Source organism: Passer domesticus, chromosome 20 (assembly GCF_036417665.1).
Source record: "Passer domesticus isolate bPasDom1 chromosome 20, bPasDom1.hap1, whole genome shotgun sequence".
In the NCBI taxonomy this organism is placed as follows: domain Eukaryota; kingdom Metazoa; phylum Chordata; class Aves; order Passeriformes; family Passeridae; genus Passer; species Passer domesticus.
In genome coordinates, this window is record NC_087493.1 from 6,754,936 (window position 1) to 6,777,473 (window position 22,538).

At 39.6% G+C, this 22,538-nt stretch overlaps 1 protein-coding gene and 1 long non-coding RNA gene across 7 annotated transcripts in view; both read left to right on the forward strand.

The window, feature by feature from the left end:
* Window positions 1–22,538, forward strand: part of CA10 (carbonic anhydrase 10) — a 170,062-nt gene that overhangs the window by 109,035 nt on the left and 38,489 nt on the right. Inside the window, exon 2 of one of the 4 annotated variants that reach the window (XM_064395857.1) lies at window positions 12,433–12,497. The exons of the other annotated variants lie outside the window; for them this stretch is intronic. Within the exon in view, the coding sequence (XP_064251927.1) occupies window positions 12,468–12,497 (30 nt within the window). The 5' untranslated portion in view covers window positions 12,433–12,467. The remainder of the gene's footprint in view (window positions 1–12,432; window positions 12,498–22,538) is intronic. 4 annotated transcript variants of the gene reach the window in all.
* On the forward strand, window positions 259–7,305 carry LOC135284319 (uncharacterized). Of its 3 annotated transcripts, XR_010349750.1 has the most exons (4): window positions 1,320–1,378; window positions 1,882–2,027; window positions 2,905–3,083; window positions 3,395–7,305. It is a non-coding gene; the product is annotated as an uncharacterized LOC135284319 (long non-coding RNA). The 3 variants fall into 3 exon arrangements; XR_010349748.1 differs by lacking the exon at window positions 1,882–2,027 and having other exon boundaries at window positions 259–1,378; XR_010349749.1 differs by lacking the exons at window positions 1,320–1,378; window positions 1,882–2,027 and adding an exon at window positions 1,413–1,809.

Genomic DNA, 22,538 nt, shown 5'->3' on the forward strand with positions numbered 1-22,538 from the left:
CCAGAGCACCACAGTTTGAATTATACAAAGTTTAAATTAATGCTGCTGCTCTACTACTGAGAGCAGAACCAGGCACAGCAACAACAACGAGCCTGAAATGTTCTGAAAGCAAAACCAACAGGGCACAAAGAGGAGCAGAATTTAGTTAATACCAGACAAAATATTACTACTGCAGTAAATGATGAGGGGATGTCTTGCTGGTTTCTGTCTTTGAGGAGCTCCAGAATGGTGACATCATGTTCTGCATTGGCAGGTTTGTGTAAAATTCAGCACAGAATTAAAACTCAACAGCACAGACCAGCCCATCTTTACTGCTATTAACAATGTACTTACTGCTGAAACACATAAATAGAATGTGCAGCAAAACAAGGCATTAAAATGTTGTTTAGATTCTTCTCCCGGAGCACCAATAAAGCTTTACTAATAAACTATTTTTTTAAGATGGACTAAAAATACCCGTGTCTTTCAGTTACATTCCAGAAATCAATAGGAAGAAAGGTAAATTAGTGCCCCTTCTCTGATATCCCTGCTATTATGGTCTTGGTGGGGTCAAATTACTTTAATTAGATTTTCAAAAAATATCACATGGCTTCTGTATGATTTCCCTGGCTGTTTATGCACCTCCCCAGCTTTTAAAATCCATTTCCAGGAGATCAGTCATTGATTTTGAGGAGATTTAATAACCCAGTGGTAACTGTATAATCACCTGCAGCTGCCATGATTGCACTGGTTAGACTTTCTAATGGCTATAAGCAGAAAGTCAATATTTCCAGCAAAAATATGCACATGTTCACAACCTAGTCCCATAAAATCATCTGGACTTCTGAAAATGTGCATCTGCTTCAGAATGTCAGTTCAGCTCCCAGGTGTGCTTTCAAAGCAAATTCCTCATCCCTACTCACTGAGATTCAGTTCACACTGGGGGAATCCACACAATGTGAGAGCAGAGGTGGAAAAATCTGACATCACTCTGTGTGTGTGTGTGGTGTTTGTGAGGGTCCCAGGATAAGAGAAGAGATGAATCTGACTCCATTATTCTCAGAAGGCTGATTTATTACGTTATGATATTATATCATATTAAAAGAATGCTATACTAAAACTATACTAAAGAAAGAGAAAAGGATACCTCAGAAGGCTTAACAAGAATGAATAATAAAAATCTGTGACTGACTCCTCAGAGTCCGAGACAGCTGGCTGTGGTTGGTCATTAAGTTAAAACAATTCACATGGAACTAATCAAACAATCACCTATTACATTGCAAAGCAGCAAAACACAAGGAGAAGCAATCAGATAATTACTGTTTACATTCCTCTCTGAGGCTTCTCAGCTTTCCAGGAGAAGAAATCCTGGCAAAGGGATTTTTCAGAAAATATCATGGTGATGTGTGCGGGCAGCAGCATAGATGGGGATGTGCAGGGGGTTTCAAAGGCATCTGAAAAACACACTTCTCACAGCAAGATCCTCATCCAGCAACCCAAAACTTCTGGTATTTGGAGCAGTGTTGTCTCACCCAAAGTCTTGTAGTTAGGAAAAGGTTTCCTACAGCTAGTGAGAAGTTTCAGAGGCTGGGAAAGATAGCAGAATAATTTTTGAAGTATTCTGATTTCTCTTTTTTGGCCATCATAATTCTATTGCTGACATTTTATCTGGGTTGGTTAAGTTGGTACCTGGCTTTGGATTTTAACTTTGTGTTGAGGATAAAATACAAACTGGAAAACAACATTTAAATATTTCAAATAACCCTCCCATGGAGATGTTGCTGTGGCTGGACAGTTTTCAGAAGCCATCTTTGGGGATGTCTGGGCAAGGTGCTGGAGTTTGTAATACAGACATCTGCTCAGTTCCAGTCTCCTGTTAATTTCATTCCCTTTCCTCTTCAGTTTGGGGAAGCTCTTCCAGCAGGCAGCAGCACAGAGACCTGGCATGCAGTTTGCACACCATCTGGAAACATTCCTCCAAATCCTGTTATTATCCTTAGGTGTTTTGCCATTTATAACAAGGAAGTAGAAAATTATGACTTGCCTGGGTAAGAGTCCACCCTGAAAAGTGCCTTCAAAATGCCTGCAGTCCTGGCCAATTTAATTTGTTTGCAGCAAAATATTTGTTCTTCAGAAATGCCGTCATAGGTAGCAGGGAAAAGCCTTTAGCTGAGGAGCATCTGGAGCACCAGGAACTCCATCAGCACTGGGGAAATAATCCTAGTCTTACCTTTTGTTTGCACTGACATTTTTATAGGGGCTCTTCTTTTAGCACATCATTGATTGAGTTTGAAACAGCATAATCAATTCAGTGGGAATTACCAGTCGTAGATTACAGCCAAATTCAGCTTTCAGTTATGGCTGGCTGAGTCCACATAATTTTGCTGCAGTTACTGTGTATTTACCTCAGGGTATCAAGAATTAGAATTCATGAATCTGCATTTCCAAGGCAGCATGATATTTAGAAACACTGGATAGTAATTACTAATTGAACTTCATTGTTTAACTGTAGGTTGCTTTCCTCCTGAAGAGACCTACCCATTATCATTAATTAACATTATTTAATCAGGATCTTACTTTCCTTCTGATTTCTTGGAATACTTTTTCATTGAATGCTTTCAAAGCATAATGTTGTTTCCTTATATTTGACTTTAAAGATATCCTATTGTTTATAACTCCTTTTTCTACAGTGTTTTTATTGCTTTCTTCTCATGGGTATTTAATTCAGCTGTGCTGAGTTGGGTTGGCTTTTGGGAAAAGGAGATCCATGCTTGGGGTTGAATGCTCTTCTCTCACTTTACCAATTATAATTATGGAAGTTGTGCTTTAAATGCAAGGGGTTGTTCACACCCTTTCCTGGGAAGTTTTCCTAGTAATATCTGGAGGAAAAAACAGGAATTCTGTTATTTTTTATCACTTCCTCAGTACACAAGCCTGATTTCCATTGTGATGATAACATGGCTTCCCAGTTCCTGTAATTGCTCCAAGTCCTGCAGTTTGGTCTAAGAAGTGGATTTACACAAAAGGAAGCCTTCTCTGTACTAAAAAAAGTCCTTATTCCCAATGGATATTTAAGAAAAATATGGAAATATGACATTGAAACAGTAAGTCAGTAAAAAAAATAATCCCTCCATATATTTCTTGAGCCATTCATTATTTCAGTGTGTTTGTTGGGATAATTTGGAGTGGACAAAAAAATGAAAATTACCAATTATAGCTGCTTATATGTATCTTGTTTTCCTTATATGAATGTGTAGGTGAGTCCTTTGAATGTCTGATATTTATTATCAATCACACCTTAACAGATAATAACAGATATTTTGGATGCACTTTGCTTTTATAGTCAGATTTTCGAAATAGTAGCAGGTGGCTTGGAAACCATTACTCTTTTTGAAACAGCTTTTGCTGTTCTCAGGTTCAGTTCCTGGGTTCAAAACTCTGCTGCAAACGCAGCCCTCATGGGTGTCCCAAGACTGATCAGAGCACATGTGGCATCCCTGCACTGAGGGTGACACAAACATGACCTTGAACCTGCTGTGGGGCCATCTGAACAGATGAAAATAACATCCCAGCATCTGAACTGTGCCCCATGGAACATCTTGAGTGGGGCATCTCAAATCTGCTCACTTCTGACTTCTGGAGGATCTAGGCTGCCAGTGGTTGCAGTGAAAAGCAAAGTGCACACAAAACCTGCCCATGTCTGTCAGGTTGCTGACCAGGAGGGTGTCTGGGTCTCAGATGATTCAGAAGCAGATGGGAACCCAGTGGGTGGATAAATGCAAAGCTCACCTTCAATGAGCACTTGACAAAGAAAGGTCAGAAATGAAACAGGAGAAAAGTCACAAGTGAAAGGGAGCGAGTGCCTGGTGACACCAGGGAGGATGAAACTGTCTTTTCTCCACAGATAGACTGTTTCATATAATAATTTACCTATCAACATCTGTTCAGTTTTTAAACTACTTTAATACTGACTGACATTTCCTTTAAATTGTAACTTGTGCAATTTAATGATAACCTTTAATTTCCTTCTACCTGTGTAAAGGGAAGAAGCAAAAATAGTAAGAACTAAATTGCATACATTAGAAATAATTCCTATCAGAACAAGGTAAAGAAGTGCATTCAGACACTATAATGTGTGAGAAATTTAGATGACTTTCAACATTCTCCTTCCTACAATAACTGCTGTTTGGCGCTAATTTGTGCATGATTAATATCTTTATTATTGTATCATGGAAGATCTCTTCTACACTAGACTGGAGACCTAATTTTTAGAAACTTTAAGAATTTTGATGTCCTGATGATTAGTGGGAACTGAAATCTCGGAGCTTTCTTATACAAGATCAGAATTGTTATGAGTGTGACACGTTGGCCAGAGCTGCACTGGCTTCACCTCTGCAGCTGGCACCACGAGTGGGTCACACCCCGGGAGCAGGATGACCCAAGGTGAGGCTAGAGAAATTGCTCTATGGCCTTTTTGGCTGTTTGGGGAGGCAAGGACAAGGGGGAGGCCTTTTGCATAGGATAAAAGAGGATTTATCACTCTGGGGAATCTGGGGGCAAAAGAAAAAAAGGCAAGGCTGCAGTAACTTAAATATGGGGGAAGTTCATAGGGAAGGTACAAATCATCAACTAATCAGGGCTATCCTGGGGAGGAGTAAAAGGCAGGGTTCAGAAAAACATCATCCAGTGAGGGAAGTAGCAGGGCAGGATTGGGTCACTTGGACTAATGGGATGTGGAACTTCAGGGGATTTCCAAAGGGGATTTCCAAGCAGGGGGTTTCCACAAGGTAGGATTGACAGGGAACACACTGGAGCAAGGGGCAGGTATCCAGGTGAATTGACACTGGGGTGGGAGGGTGTAATTTGGACCAAACCATCAACCTGGGCAATAACAGAACATACCATTAACAAGAAACACACTGCAACAGGAATGCCCATTTGTCACAGTTGAGATGGACATGACACTTCAAGGTTCATGCAGCAATAGCAATCTTTATTGTTCACAGTTCACTTTTACATGGTTTTCAAAAACCATGTGTTCAATCCCAGCTGGCTGGTAACTTGTTACACCCAGTTCACCAGCCAGTAGCTGCCTGTGTACATGCTGCCAAATATTGGCCAGCATCCATTCCCTGCAGTTAAATCCTTCTGCTTTTCAGTGGAAACTCTTCCTTAAAGATGTTTTACTTCCTTTCCTCATGGACTGGTCAAGTCAAGGTCAGGGTTACTTGTGACTGTGAGGCCTTCAGGCCAGCTGTTTGCTGTCACACCCATTTACCCATTTGGTCTGTCAACACACCCCAAAAAAAAGTTGTCTTAGTTTCTTACGGGTCATTTCCATCAGTAAGTTTGATGATATGAGGCTTCTGGCTCTCTGTTTAATAATGTAGTGCAGAAGATAATACTTCAGAATTGATTAAATATCTACTTCAAACGCTAGTACAAGTGCTTTGGATTCCATTTATTATAAATTGTTTGCATGTTTGAAAAAGAAATAATTCCTTAATGTGGAGCCAATGCTTGCCATAGCTCCTCTTTTTTCCCCTTGGTCCAGTTTTTATGTGTTGCTGGAATGTGGCAGCTCTGATAGCAAGAGTCTCAGGAACCTGGAACTTCAGAAATAAATCCAAGCACTGCATTACAGTAACTAAATTTTGCTGCTTTTCAAATTATGCTGCTGGTCCTGCCTCCTATTGTGGGAGAGAGGAAGGAGCTGGTGGAGAAGGTTTAATTTTCACCCTGCCTTCTCATGCAGAGGAAGGGAGGTTCACTAAGGTGAAGGGTTTGGTTTTTAGGTCTAATGCTGTGGTTTGGCTGCATGAACTCTATCAAAGGAAAGAGTTTTTACCATGAGTGCATTGCCAAGGCTGATACCAGGCCATCTATGTATTTAAGCTTGTTTTATTTTGTTCAGTCAAGCTGTACCTCAGATTTCTCAAGTATAACTCACTGGGGAAATGTTGGCCAGGGTACCTCACTTGGTATTTTTGTAACTGGCAGTGGGAAGACTCTAGTCTCTTACAGTGAGGGAGATTCCACTGAGGCAGATTTGGTAAAAGGACATAGGAAGGCACAGAAGTGTGTAACTTTCTCATTTACTGTTACACTGACCACAAGCCAGTCCAGGCTGAAATTTTAACAATTTAAATGCAAAATTCCTAAGGCCTTTTTCACAGGTTATGTCAACTACAGAGCTGTCCTGTTCCCATTGCTGTGATGGTGACATCAGCTTTAGGTCAGCTCGCTACCTGGTTACTCTCATGTCCCAGAGAACCCCATTCACAAGTTCCGTCCTTTTAGCTGAACTGTTGAATTGAGAGAAATCTGGACACAGAAATAGAAGAATGGTTCAGCTTGGTTCACCAAATCAATCACTTAATCTGAGTCCACCTTTCATTTCCTGGGCTGTTTATGGACACCTCTGGACGTGGACACAAGTGACTTAGAGGGATACAAACACAATTAATACTATTTGATCTACTTCAGAACCAAGTATTTTCCTTTACCAAGTCTTTAAAGCCATCAGACCACCTGCACAGCTTTTTACTACAGTCTGTAGAATGCAAAATATGTAAGGGTCCAAGGTATTTAGCAGATTGTACCCCCTCATGACCCCAGCCCTCATCCCACTGCTTGGGCCATCAGCTCCTCTGGGACTGAGATCCTTGGCTCTCTAAAAGTGTGTGTGAGGATTGCACTTCATCAGGATCAGGAATCTTCTTTGGGTTTTCTCACTGGCAAGTTTAATTGAAAAATGGGGAAATCAGTGGCTGAGAGTGAACTGACAGCAGAACCTAAGCCTCTGTGCATTCATCTGAATTAAATAAAATAACTTTCACCTGAAACCAAGCAGGCAAGGCACCTGCTTCCAGCCTCACACCCACACACTCTCCTGTTCCCTGACTCACACCTCTCAGCATTGTGCAAGCAGATCTATTTATAGCCTGCTGGAATAGCATTGCTTATTTTCTTGCACACACAGGCCTAATTAACAGCTATCACTCAATTTATTCTTGATTCAGACATAATTAACAATATGCTTAAGTAATGATTTTGCTTATGCCTGTTAACTGCAGCCAAACTTGTCAAACTATTGCTCCATTAATTTAATCCTTCCTTTTGATTTAGGGAAATTCAATTACTGTGAAGCAGTTAGTCATATAGTAAATGTTTTCAAGTTCTCTTCTGTTGCTTGGAAACTTCCTTAGTATTTTCTAGATTATCATACTGTGTTGCCAAGGGAATTCATAAGCAAAAAATGATATCTTTATAAATTGTCATGTGTACCTGACTATTTTTTACAAGTTCTGTACAAGCATTAGATTCATTTCAGTAGTAAATAATTCAAAATCATTTAGATTAATTTCAGTTGTAAATAATCAATCAAATGTCTTTTCTTCTATAATATCGTTTTACAAAGGGGAAAAGAAGTGGTAAAGTCATTATTATGACTGATGTCCTTGTGTGTCACTGCCAGCCCAGTGCAGGTTAGCAGGATCTTCCCTACAGTCTGGAGACAGCAGGAAGGGAAATATTCCTCCAGAAACAAAAGAGGAGCCACCTTCCACCTCTTTTCCCTGCTGGGAGCTGGGCTTCAGCAGCTCAGGCTGCGTTGGGCATGTGCCCAAAAGCTGCATTTTGGAGCACAGGGTGATCTTAGAGGCTTCTTTCTCTTAACTGTGTGAGAAACGAGTGTTTTCTTAACACCCTTCAGCTTTGCCCCCACCACAGCGATTACACACGTTCCTACTTGGCTCATTTCAGCATATGTTTATTCAAGATTTAACCATATGCACCTTAGCAAAACCATGGAATTGCAACTGCTCAGATCATTAGTGAATTCTTCCCCCAGACTGGCGGGAGGGAATTCTTTCACACGCTGAGCATGTCCCATTAAGTCCTTAATATGCTTGAGGATATGCTGTATTGTGGTTCCTGACACTATGTGAGTTTTCAGAACAGAGGCAGTTTCCTAAAGGTCTCTGAGCAGCCTCTGCTACACTGGGTGACTAATGCCACTTGCTAGGAAAATCCTGATTCTTTGACTCTCCATTTTTTAGCTTTATTCCTCTATTCAGCTGCCTGGAACAAGGCAAGATAGAGGTGCTGTTATGTTGTCTCTCAGGACTTCAAAAGATACCCCAACAGCACTGTCTCTGTTGATGAAGGGAGAGCTGCCTTGTGCATATTTCTGTCACTTCAAAACACACCCTGAATAAAGGAACGAGTTGGGAAGCACCATGGGGGAATCGGAGCACAAATGTTCTGCCTTGAAGAGCAGCATGTGTGAGCTGCCAGCTTTTGAAAGGTTTGTGGTCATTTGGAGGGAATCTTCAGCCATCTACACAGCTCAGGGAAGGCCTGCTTTATTCAGGAGAGCTGAGGACTGGGGTCTGCGTTTTCTGAGTGATTAGGCCTCTTAAAAATTTCCCTTGATGCATGAAATAAATGATATGCACCTATGCTGTCATTGTTTGAGTGAATAAGACCTAGTTTGAAACTCCCCCAGCTCCCACTGATGCTTCCAGAGCTCCAAACCCAAGGGTCCTGTCTACACTGCAGTTAGTATCAGTTTATGTAACAGTAAATCAGCTTTGTTCTATAGATAAAGCCCCTCTTAAACAATGTCCTGTGTTTAGTTTCCCTACCAATTAAAAGTAAATCCATGTAAACTCTTGCACAGTTTTCAGATAAAGACTCGAGGCAATTAAAGACATCTCACTTTGGTCACACACCTCCCCCTGTGACAGGGGTTTCAGTCTCAGTCCTTGGAAGGGGAGCTTAGAGGGGTCTCATGTCTCAGTCCTTGAGGGAGAGGCTTCTCCCATCTCAGTCCATCTGTCACAAAGGGAGGGTCTTTTCATTGGGACCACCAAAAGGCCATTCCAGAGAGAAAAGTCCAGCCAGGTTGGGAGGTGGGGAAATTCCAGAACCTGTGCTGTGAAGTGATGCAGGTGAAGGAGGACAAGGTGCCCCTTTTCTTTTCACTGAGTGCAGTGTTCCATGGGGTGGGCAAACACACCTGTGAACTATGGCTTGGCTTGCTCCAAGCTTTGCTCAGGCTCCCAAATCTTGGTGGACAAGGGTGGACCTGGATGCCAGAACAGGATCCTTCTTTTTCCCTGGTGGTCCCAGTTTCTGTCCTTTTTTCACTATGATTTTGAGTGAAATTTCAGGCAGACACTTACAGCATGCCACAAAATAGTCACTAATTTAATGTTAGAAGAGAGGCACAGCTGCTAGCTGTATTTATCATAATAATAAAAAAATCATATGAATTTAAATATGGCACAGATTGGAATCCTGTATTTTGCAGGTATTGTTAAATATCCCCTGAAGTTGTTCCTCCTATATTCTTTGGCAGTAAGCAAAAGTTTTTCTCTTTAGAAATCTGTAGATTCTGTGAAGTGTCAGGTTTTGCTGTAAAATAGGATTTTGCTTTAGAACAATGAAGAGGTAATTCCCTAATTATCAATGCACCATATTGCAGGGATTGCAGAGACTTCAGACACTGGGGCTCTTGGCAAAAATAACATCCTTTGACAGCAGTTTGGAAGCAGCTCCCTTGCATGTCAGAAACAGTGTGAACCCACAGCTGCACAGGCTTCAGCAAAGACAATATTAAAACAACTTTCTATATTTAGCTTTCCAGATAAACAGATTTAACCAATTAGTTGCCAGTGGGATCATGTCGTTTGTGGTTTCAGGGCTCTCTCTGCCAGAAGCAACTCCAGGTTTTCTGGCTGGGAACATCAGGCAGTGGGGAGAGGCTCACTGTTGATCTCATTTTGTTTCCCTGGAATGTGTTTAAGTGGAAGCAGAGCTGGTTTGGTACCCACACCTCATGGAAACACAAAGGTTGCAGCACCAAGGTTGAGATGGAGACATCCTGCACATCTTGGTGACAGGGAGTCAAGCACAGGGAAAAGGGGACAGAGGCCTTTGGGATCAGAGGGAAGTGTCAGTGTTGATGAAAAAATGTCCTCCTTTATCCCCCCAAAACACTGCACCACAAGAGTTAAAATGAAAAAAATTTCAACTCTGCAATATGGAAATGTGGGAATCTGCAGTTGAAAATGAAAACTTAAACAACCCCTGAGATGTTTGTAAGAAAGGAGAGGCTCCACCTGTGAATTTATCCTGGAAAAGGGAATGCAGTAAATCCACAGGGCTGAGCATGATAGCTCTGTGGAATTACTCATGTAATAAGATTTTGTACAAAGAAGTCAACACTCTGATTTTTGTCTTAATTCATGTTGAATCATGTTGCACCTTATAGTAATAACAGTAATTTTCAGATACCATTAACATTTTTTGAAGGAACTGTTTAATATTCAGAGCTTCTTTTTTGTCTGATTTATCAGTATCATAAGTTTAGGAGGGCTGCAGGAGTAATTTTTGTCTGTGCTGGAATACATACAATCAAGAAAAATCTTTTTGCTTGACAAGCCAGCTCCTCCCTGCTCACTTCTAGAGTTTTCATTTGAAACCAAACTGTCTAATCTTTCATTAAAAATTGTTTAATGCTCTTTTATTGTCACTTGCTTTCATAAATACTGTCAGTGCATGTGATACCCTCTCTGCTTCAGAACCTGCTTATAGCTGTTTATTCACAAAGGTGATAAAATACATTTGATTTACACTTAAACAAGCTTGAGGGCCCTGTTTATAGAATATCTCTTACAGTCACATTAATTCCATGTTGTGGAAATCAAGCTGGGAATTCCAAACAAAATAATAATCATTTTGTCCAACTGGGGTGAAGGTTGAATCTTGAGAGTATAATCAGGTTCCAGAAAATGGAAATATGCCGTGTCATGAGTAAGAGACTAGTAAATACCGTGTCATGAGACATGCATAGTAAATACTGGAATTAAAAATTGATTAATATTACTAGAATTAATTAATATCAATCAGACTTAATTCTTTCCTGATGCATACTCTTAACCTATAAGTGGAGTACATGCAGTTGAAAACATTCAGTGAGCCCACTGCAAAGCTTGAGTTGAAATTCCTAAGATGTAACTTTTCTCATCAGTGTCTAACTTGTTTTTGTAGTTGTATGGTGTGTCTATATCATCATCTGCAAAACCAGCCCACAGCCATCCCCCTCACAAAACTGAGCCCAGGATTATTTTGCTTAACCTTGGAGAAGAGAGGAAATGGATCAGAGAGGAGCTTGGACCTCCCCGTTGTGTTGTTGGCCCCTTTCCCTGGCTGGGGCTGTGTCAGGGCTCTGCTGCTCCTCTGGAAGGGGCTCTATCAGCTCCCTGTTGTAGCCCTACAGTGAGACATCATCTCACCTCTGCCAGCACCGAAGAGCTGCTGCTCCTGGTAGTGTGAGCCTGGAGAGCTGAGCTTCCAGCCTGCAGCTCTCCCCCTGATCCCTGCCACAGATCTGCAAGTGTGGAACTGGAAAATAAACCCCAAACCACCAAGCTGCAGCTCTTCCTGAAGCTTAATAATAATCCTTTGTAGTGATTTGAACTATCACTAACAACTGCATCAGTAGCAGAGACCCTGAAGATAGGCTGGTCACAGATCAGAAGGATATCAGGAAACATGAAGAAGCTCCTTAATTAATTTCTAATCCTTTTTCAGCCTTAATCTTCTTCTTTACAGTAAGATCTGGCATTACACATTTTCTGCACACATGCTTTCTAGATGATGTAGATTAAGTTTTAGGTCTCTGAATTGCTGGAAGCAGCATGTTGGTAGTTTAGCTCTTGTGTTGGAATGCCCAAGATTATTCTCTGTGGGCTGATATATCCAGCTAAAATATTCATTAGAAGTATGTGAAGTCATTCAGGATTTTAATCCATGCTCTATTCTGTGTTTCGCGAGAGTTTCTTCAATCTCTTTGCCACAGCTGGGGCTGTTTTATTTGTGCATTTATTCCAGAATTAGACTTACAAATAGCAGTGCTGGGATAGGGGGCAGGAGGGTACCAAGTGAATATCTTGTTTCTAGGAATAAGAATAAATTATTCTGCAGATCTTTTGAGTACATATTGTATAATCAAGAGGTGGGGCTTTTTCTTTTTCCCTTACTATCAATTGATAAAATGTCTTCTAATTTATTCTGTGAATACCTAAAATAAGTGGAGAGGCCTCTTCTATGACCCTAACAAATAGAGATGTAAGAAAGGTAGCCACCAAGCACCCTCCTCCACCCTTACCCTGGAGCAGAATCTGAAGTCTCCCAGTTTGGAACATTTGAAACAGATGTTAGAGATTTCTGTCCCTATCAAATTCTGTAGCAAAATATTTTCAGGATCCTAAAGAAGGACCATAACTGTCTTTCTTCCCATGCTTTCTAGAGAAGCTTCTAACCTTCCCTATGATTAAGCAGGAATCTTCCATGGAGATAGAGGTTTTTTTAATAAGGAGTTAGTAAAATTTAACAACTGTCTGGACAACTATCACCTGATCTTGCTTCTGACACTTCCAATAGGAGAGTTCCAGGCTGCAGCTACAGTAAAGAACGGAATGTTCATCCCTTCAAGTTCAGGAATGAAGGTAGGTCAGTGCTGACAATGTGTTTTAAATTGTTCCTGACTCAGATGCTCTTGCAGCACTACCAGATCCATATTTAGATAAGAATTTATAATCTGCCCCACTGCCTTGGTGGGGAGAAAAAATGTGTTCAGGTAGCTGGGATACTAGATAGCACTGTGCTGTGGAAGGGAAAGGTTCACTCAGCATCTCCTGTTGGGTAGAAGACAACACATCCCTGTGCTGCACACTTTCATCAGGATTTAGGTGAGTTTCAGACCTGCAGAAAATATTCAATTCTTCTGCAAACACCAAGAACAGAGACACACAACAGACAATGGCTTTACCCAGAAGAGCAGGAGACACTTGAGACCTCCCCACATGTATTTAACTTCCTGAGTAACACAGGGACAGGTATTGCATGAAAAACAGATTTAAAATTATGACTATCCCCTGTGTATAGGACTGTAAAAAAAGAGATCAAACTAACCAATTCACTGAAAGATGGAGGAAAAATCCCTTTGCACAATTACAGATAAAAACATTAGGATTCACATTTTTCTAAAGTGAAAGCCTAAGGGAGGTATTTAGGAGTTTCTGAGGATTATTAGAAACCTAGAATGTTATGACTTACAGAATTCTGTTTACTTGGCACTTCAGAGAAGGAGTTTATGTCAGCTAAGGTGCCTGGATAGGGAAAAAGTTAGCCTAGATCAGGATTTCTCTGAATTGGAGCATGTGTGGAGCACTCCTGGTCTCCATGTGCTTTCAGCACAGGGCTTCATCCTCTGGCAGCTGCTGGAAGTTGTGGGTCAGGGGAATTAAATCCCTGACCTTGTGGCTCATTTCAGGGTGGTGGCCCAGACTTAGAGGAGCACTCGCCTTGAGTGTAGATATTTTGTGTTAGAGGTTATTGGTTTGACTTTGCTTTGCTTTTGTGAGACAGGATGTACAACAAAAGGCAGGGATTTAGGAGTATCAACCTTTTTTTTAAATATATATATGAAAAAGACAACAAGCAACAGTATTTAAACCAATCTGAAATCCCTTAAAGGTGATTTGGCCATAATATTTCTATTCAGGTTTTTACTCAATACCTATTCCTAAATTGTCGATTATCAGCTTGTGTGTATCACACAATATTCAGTAATCCCTCAGTGCTTCTGTCATGTTCTAGCTCTATAAATTTATGTTTCAAGCTGGAATTTTTATACTGTGAGAGCATAAGCTGGTATGGAAAACAGGAAAAAAAAAAAAAAACAGAAAAAAAACAGGGAAAAAAACACCCAAAACTAAAAATAAAACCAAAACAAAACCAACAAAAACAACAAAACCAAACCAAACAAACAAAAACAAAAACCAAGAAAGCAAAAAACTTTTAATTTCAAAATTTTTCTAAAAGAGCTGGAATTATACCCCGAATACATATCTCTGACTTGACATGGCAATAGCCATATATGTACTTGGATAATTATATAGATGCTTTGAGTCCTCAAATGGATCCGTATATATATACAAACCCACAGTTTTAATACACAAGCTGCACTCATTCTTGAGGTGAAACTTTGAAACTAAAAAGTCTTTTTGATATTCTAACTGTCACATTTTAGGATGTTTGCCCCTACATGAATTTTGTTATAGTCTGAGGTATACAATAATTTTCTGTTGTTTCCATTTTATTTGTTTACTTTATAACAGCTGTGCCATCATGACATGAACCTTCTGCCCAGAGAAACCCACAGCCACTCAGCTGTGTGAGGCAGACAGATTGAAGACACCCTGAACATGTGCAGAGGTTTCATATACTCAGAGAAAAGTAAATTCCAACAATGATGAAAAATATTTCTGCAATTAGAGGCAGCTTTTTAAATGTTCCAATGTTGGCCCAGCCCTGAGGTTCCCACCACTTTTCCTCTGTGAGCCAGAATGTTATCTCAAAGTATTGGGCACTTTGGCCCAGTGTTCTCATTGCAAGTGAATGTCAGCAATGGAGGGATAATGGATTAGAGCTCCAGCAAAAACTTCCCTTATAAATTCAGTCCTTTGCCAAGTCTGTTGATGCCCTACTTTCAAGACTGTCATAGCAAGCAATTCTGGGCACTCTGTTTATTAAACACAGGGTGCTAAAATCAATATAGCAATATCTTCTTGGAGAAAATTTAATTCATCAATGGGTTTGTCATTTTAGAGATGAACAAAGGATTTGTTTATTAGGCATCATCTAGGCATTAGTAATAGTTGGTAGGAAAATAATAAGACATAAGCCATATTAGACATACAAATCTTTAAATTACATCAGGGAGTGGACATTTTTCTCCAAATGAAAGGCTGGGAGCATTTCCTATCTCTACTTTAACCTATATTAGTCAGCAATTACATACCAAAACCTGGTACTGCTCACAGATTCCAGTGGCTCAGGGGCAGCAGAATCTGGGCATTTAAAACCATTAAAAATACCGTGTGTGCTGAAGTTTTCACTGGACTCTTGTAAGCAGTATTTATTTTGATCTGCAAGAGTTAATTTCTGAAAGCTCCAGTTCAGCCTGAGCACTGTCTAATTAGTATGAACATAAGCACATTTAAAGTATTTTCCTCTTCTGCAGGCAAGAACAACAAACCAGAGTGTGAGAAGGAGCTCTAAAACTCATCTTCGTTAGGGATAAAGAGAGGAAGGCTATCTTTACACTGTGAGTAAGATGTTCAGCACCTCGCAACTCCTCAGCTTTAATTAATCACAAATAGGACTGTGAGCACAGAAATACTTGTGCAAACACCCAGAGCTGGGGAAGATCTTCCTACACAGGCATTTGAGAGCATCCAGCCCCAGCTGGCCACAAAGAAGGAAAAAAGGTTAAAAAAAAAAAATCCAGAAAGAAAAGCAATTGCTCATAAATAGGATTGTGGATCCATAGCTGAAAATGGACTATTGAGTCTTCCTGGGAAGATAATAGAGATGAACTTGTCAACAGGTTTCAACAGGTGACACATTCCTGAAACTCTTGGAACAGAGGTGATAAAATACTTCTTCAAAATTACCTTTTCTGTGTGGAAAGCTGAGATTCTTTCTAGTCTATCTAAATGGTATCTGTATTGGAAAAGCATTTTCATATGCTGATTCCTAGCTAATTTTATCCCATAACTCCTTCTTCTTTTTCCTAGGGATTCCTTTGCAGAGCCAGATAAATCTGTACTTTGTAAGCAAAGCAACTAAGAAAAAAGAGGGGAATTGGTGGCAAATTGTCACAGTAGTAAAACTCATTTTCTAATAGCCTTTTCCAGAAGAGTTTCTCACCATTTCTTTAGGATTTGAGCTAATGGAAAAGTGTCTTTCACTCTACGTGGAATAAGGCATATGTGGGAATGATCTAATAGGGCAAAAGTTCTTCTTGGTATCCAGAGCCTTGGTTTTGGTTACTTGTAAAAATACTGATTTATGTAACTGCTGTGTACATGGAGCTTTTCAGGAGATCAGTATATGGAACAAAGGACTGGCTCTTCCTCCATAGCCATGGAATCCATAAACATGGCAGGGAATGGGTAAAAAACCAACCAACTAAAGAAGAAACCCCAAACCAACCAAAATGAAAACAAAAGAGGAAAGAATTAACACAATTTTTTTTGACCAAGTTAAGCAGAGGAGTGCTCCTGCATGAATCTGGAGCTCAAATTTAAGTTGGAACACAAATGTCCTGCTCTTCTATCCACCTTGTATTGTGCATTGTCTGGGGGAATAGTGAAGAGTTTTGGCACAGAGAGAAGTCAAGAAAAGCAAAGATAGATTCAGGACAGGGATTGGTTGTTTGTTTTTCTTTTATTTCTACCTCTTCTGCAGTTCTGCTGTTTTCTCAACATAAAAAGTACACAGATGCTTTTGAGGCAGACAAAATGAGAACAGTAAAACAATTCTCAGTTAAACTGCAGCAGTAATAATTGGAGCTGGAAAGGCTAATTTATTCACCTTCTTTAAAGAAATAGAAAAGGCAGACCAGGACTAAACAGCTCTCTTCTGCTAAAAAAAAAAAAAAAAAAGATCCCAGTGAAATATGCTACTAGGCAGAATAACTCACGATTTTTGCATGCCACAAAGGATTTGCCTTGACACATAATGAATTTTATTGAGGTCAAATTTCAAGTTATCTAAATACTAGTTTACCTCCAGAGATACAGGGCTCGGGAAATTATATTGCAATAATTATGATTTTTTTTTCCTTGGCACTGATTTGAGAAGCAGTGAATATTATGAATAACACTATTCTCAAAAACTTTCTAAAAAAGCTAATAAAACTTTTGTCCATTTCATGGCTAAAAAGCTGAGTTTATAAACTCTACCTTTCCACTAATTTATAATTTCATTAAAGCATTACCATGCTTCTTTGGCTACACCACAGCTCAGATGCTGTGGTTTTCCTTAGGATCAGTTCATGGAATGTCATGGCTGGAGTAGGCACAGAATCACAAAAGACAGCAGCAGTCCCTTCATTATTTTAGAGAGTTTATGAAAACTTAATAGGCCTAGAAATTCAAACATCCTGGCAGCAAAGGAACTAGAGAAATAAATAACTACAATAAGTGGTGTTTTCTAGCTCTTGTAAAATTGAATCATTAACCTTAATAATGGTGTGTTTTGACTGTGGTGTAAAACAGATGAGCTTTGAGGGCACATCCTTTACTCTAGGCAGGAAGCTCTGTGATTCTCAGGCACTCAGAGCTGCTGCTCTGCATGCAAAACAACAACAAAGGTTTTTTATTAATCTTGGCCTGTGTGAGAGGACATTTTTCTCCTCCTTCCTATTAATAAAGCTAGTAAAAAATAAAATATTTCACTTCTATAGATGTATATATAGAGATACATATACATACATATATAAAGATATATAGATCCAGGTAAATAAAGCAGTGAGTACATTAAAAACCTACACAACACTACAGTGTTAATTACTTAACCTGAAAGATACTTCTCAAATTCATTTAGCACAGCCTTTTTGCTAATACTATGCACAAAGAGTAAAGTAGAAGATGCACCAACAGTTTAAAAGAGAATTTCAATCATCAATCAACTGGCTATATCTCATCCTCTCAGCAGGGAAGGATGTGTTAGGAATGAAAGTACTGAAGAAAATGTAGAAGCAAAATCAAGATCTTAGAAAGCTGGAACATATTTATTAATACACAGTTGATCAAATGAGATTTAAGCATCAAATGTCTGTCTTGCTAGATGGTAAACATAAAGAAATTAAAACACAATAATTTCAATATACATCCTAGAAATTTCTGTCTGATCTGGATTCCTTTGGAAAACCTCTAGCTTTTCAAGCCAAGACCTCTCTGAAAGAAGAGCTCTGAAATCAGGAAGCTCCAAAGGTCAGTGTATCAGTGTAACTCTCTAAAAAGGAACTCAGGCTCTCTGTTTTTTAACATACTCAATTTTACCTTTTGAGCCCACATAAAAAAAATGGAAAGAACAATTTTTCACAGATTTGTATTTCTCACAAATTTGCTGGCTTCTCTGCCATTTACAACCTTTTAAATATTTATGTAAACCTTCAGATTTTGAAAAGGCAGCTCTTTTGACATCCCTTTAGCAGAGACAAAAATTATCCTTAATACAACTTTTAATGCAGATTCTTCAAAAAAAAACCAAACTAAAATCTTTATAGACTGCAAGAATATATTAGGGTAAGGAGCTCTCCAAAACCTCATTATTACTTTAATTACTTTTTGACTTAGCCTATTTATAAACTAAGGTTAATAAACTAAGAGGAGCGTGCAAATATATTTTTTTCTTCCTTCATATAATGCTTGTGGCTGTCACAGCACAGGATGAGGGTTGCTGTTAGTGGTAAAAAAGTGGCAGTGGACACACAGGATTGTTAACAGCTGAGTTCTTCAGTCAGTGAAAGTCTGGCTTAGAATGCCCCAAAATATCTTTTCTACTCACAATGGAATGCTTTATATTAAGGAGAGCATGACATGACTGCAAAGCTGGTGTCAGCATGCCCAGTAATTATTAGTGCAAGACACCATAAATTTGGCTGCATTTGCTTTAGGCTCCATAGTTACTAACAAGCAGAAGTCATTGTATTAATGGAGTAGTGGAAAGAAAAATGTTGCCTCAGGTTTTAGCTTTTATATTTTTCAGACTCTGCACTGCTTTAGTGTGTGGGTCTGGGCTTCATATTAGGGGATGGTGAGCTCTATTCACAGAGTAGGGAGACAAAACAATTCATTCTCTAGCTGGGGACTCAAGGACAAATGATCCAAATCTCAGCCCAAGAGCACAAACAATGGTGGACTGAAGAGAGAAAAACAAGAAGGATGGGACTGCATGGCCTGGAGCTGTAATTGGACAATTAGCTCCAGTATGCTAATGGACCAAAACTTAAAAAAGTGTGAGACCTCATGACAGGTTGTCCATTTTCGTGGCCATTTTGGGTTCACCTGGGGCACAGGCCTGGCTGGGCTCTTGTGCTGCCCAAGGTGGATCTGTTGAGGCCTCCTAATAAATCCCTGCTTTATTCTTTAGCTTTGTCTAGTCTCTGTTCTAGGTCAGCCTTCACAAGGCATCACAATGAATCACTTTATTATCCCTAAAAGGCAGCATGTGGCACGTGCACTCTGTGGGGTGTTACCAGTGTCATTGGAGCAATTTCTTTCCTGCACATCCTATGGCATATAATTATCTCAAGACTAACCATGACCCTGCGGGTCCTCTATTAAAATTGTATTTTGTTACAGAATGGAGTATACATTATTGAAGCAGATTATTTTGATTACTGAAATTTGACATATTGTGCTTATTAGCCAGTAAGCCTGAATATTTAATTTATGAGGTTAACTCCACATTTTTTACAGACCAGTCACTTATGGGAAGTAAACTGGCAAAACTGCAGAGGAGTGAATGGGAGAAGTTCCTACTGAAAATAGTGCTTTAAAAGCAGGAAAAAAGTGTGTCATGCCATGTACTGGTAGATGACACATTACATTAAGCCGGTAAATGGGTTAATTAAGCTCATTAACATCATTTCCTTTTAAAAAGTTTTCAACTGAGAAGATGAAAAGATTACGTTAATCTTTACACTTCTCTCTTACATTTTACATTTTTCACACGGGCCTTTTTTAATCAAATATTGATGATGGTGCCTGTTGTTCTTCAAAGCCCAGCAATTAGATTGCAGCTCCCTCCCAGTAAGTTGTGTTTTCTTATCTTTATTTCTCTTCTCTCTCATTTTTTTTTTTTTCATAAACACAACATAAGGTCCATTGAATTCTTGCCAGAAAAGCCACTCTGGATGTTTTATCTGATGACCAAGAAACCTGCAGAGCCTGAATCCCCCAAACCCTTCCTGAGCTGTGGAACAGATCCCACAGTTCTGTCCCACAGCTGATTCCACCACTCCTGAATTAAAGCTGTGGATAAACCCGATGAATTTTCCTTTTCTTACAGCTGTGGCTGTCCCTGTGGGAGACAGGTAAAAGTTGTGTGGAATGGGTGGACGCTGCTCTCTGCTGGCTGCAAGGAAAGCATGCAGGAAACTGAATTTCCCCTAAAATTGCTTTCAAAAATAAAGCATTTCCACAATTTCTTTACATAATGTTGCATGCAGTGATTTGGCATAAAGGCAGGGGAAAGGTATTAGGATAAAATAACTTTTCAGATGTATAAATATTCCTTGAAAGCACCTAAATAAAACTGCATCTTCTGTAGAAAATAACTGCTTAAATACAATTTTGAAAGTTCTTTTGTACATGTATCTCCATACACACAGAAAGTTCCTCAGGACCAGGGTAAAGATCTCAAAAGTTTGGAAAATCGATAGACCAGTTGTCTCCTATTTGAATATGGCAATCTCCTCTTTAAGAGAAGACTTCAAAACACTACTTCATTAAAGAACTGTTAAATAACAACTCTATAAAACCATTTTATATTCCAGCTTGGGCCCCCTCTAGCAGCAGCTCGAGGAATCAACACCATAAAACTACTGAAACTAACCAGATACCGTAAGCACAATATTAAGAAAATGAATGTTCCATGTAGTAGCCACTGCTGTGAAATAAAGGAATATCATTCTGCTGCAGAGAGAAAAACAGGTGCTCTGGCAGGTTACTTCTGAAATTCTGGTTTGGTGCAGTGCTTCTGCACTGCCCCTAAAGTCAGATTTCAGATCACAGACCTGAAGTCTATGTAAACTTTACTTTCAAACCCTGAAGCAAAAGCAGCCTCTGCTTTGCACAAAGGAGGTGAGAGTAGTTTCTACAGTCCAGTCAATTTAAATCAGGGAGGAAAAAACTTTATATCACAGGACACGGTCAAGATACTGTGAAAAACCACCAAAATAACCCCATTAAATGAAAGCAATTTGCTTGAGGGACTCAGAAGAATGATTCAATTTATTACTACACATAGAAACTCAAGTTCAGATAATATTAGTTAGAGAATGAAATTTTCCATAGGACAATTCCTCCTAACTGTCAAGAGGAAAATGAACCAACCTGGCAAAGATGTTGACGTATCCCAGTGAAACAAAAAAAAAACAATTGCATATTTATTTTTGCATTTTTTCACCTTCAGATGCATAGATGGGGGATGCTATGACATATTTAATATTAGTGTCAATGCTTTAATGTTTCATGGAGCACCTGTTAGGGAGAGCAGCTGAGCAGAAATCCAGTGCATCTCACAGGTTCCTTGGGATCCCCATGACACTGCTGCCATTGCTGAGGAGTAGAAACCAAAGGTAGTGGCAAAGGGGTTCAGGTGCTGCTCACAGAGGAGGAAAGTCCACGATTCCCACCCCTCCCAGAGTCTGCACAGCTGCTTTCCTATTGTGCTGGAACATGGCACTCCAGGAGGAAAGGATGGAAAAGCCAGGCAGCAGATGATCAAAAACCGGTTATTGCAGCACATAAAACCAGGGCACTATAACTCCTTCAAAAGACAACTCAAACCTTGGTGATTTGTTTCCCTCCAAAGCACTAAGCCTTCTTTGGACTGTATTTATTTTTATCCTAAAGAAAGGGACACCTAATATTCCAGATAAGATCCAAGGACACCAGAGGAGGCAGCCATACACAATTGATTTTCCTGCTCCCTTACATTCAGTGCTGCTCCAATGGCAGGTACTGATACAAGTTTAAAAATGTTCTTGGAACTAATCTTCAGCCCACTTTTAACTTAAATAAATCCAAAAGGCAATATTTCACTATTTGTAAAGGCCCCAGGAAGCAGAGGGTCTGTGCCACCCCTTGAAGGTGACAATGAACTGTAGATGTAGCATGGAATTGAAAGGCAAAGCATCCATCCCCTTTCCTCTTGCATTCCCTGCTCACATTTCTTGCATGTTTCACCCTGAAACAGGCTTCCTTTTCTCCTGCTCAGGGTTTTGAACAGAGCCTCTTTTAACAGAGGCTGTAATATAAAGATGTAGGCCAGAAAGGAAAGTATTTTCTTCAGTCCTAGTTGTGGAAGAAAAGACAAAGGGAACAAGATACAGAGTTAGCTGTGACAAAACAAAAATGTTTCCATAGATGATGGGTTAAAAACCACAATTTTTTGCGGGGGGGAAGAATGTTTCTGGACTGGTTTTTATGTGGATTTTGGTTTGGTTTAGGGATTTTCCTGGGGTTTTTTTTATTATTGTGGGATTTTTCCTAGTGGTCATAAAGTCTGTAGCATTTTGAGATAAATGTACAGCAAAGAGATTGTGTTTCTTGGGTGTGCATTTTTACTGACTTTGCTTATGTTCCACCTTTCAAAGAGCAGAATTGGGACTTTTTTTGTGGTTGCAGGGCCAAGTTATACAGAGCTACCACAGGATACCCAGATCTTATTGAGAAATGAAGTATTGAATACATCAGCAGCCTATGCCCATGTGGATGTTTTGCATCAAGATAAAGAGAGAGAAAGTGCTGCTGGAGAATTCTGTGCACAAAGCTCTGTGAAGCAAGAATTAAAAGTAATGAGATTAAATAGAAAATAACTACATCAGGAATATGTTAATAAATTAATTAAAGCCTACCGAAGTTGAAGTGTTCCATAATTAAGATTGAAGCCCGTGAGCGTGCTCT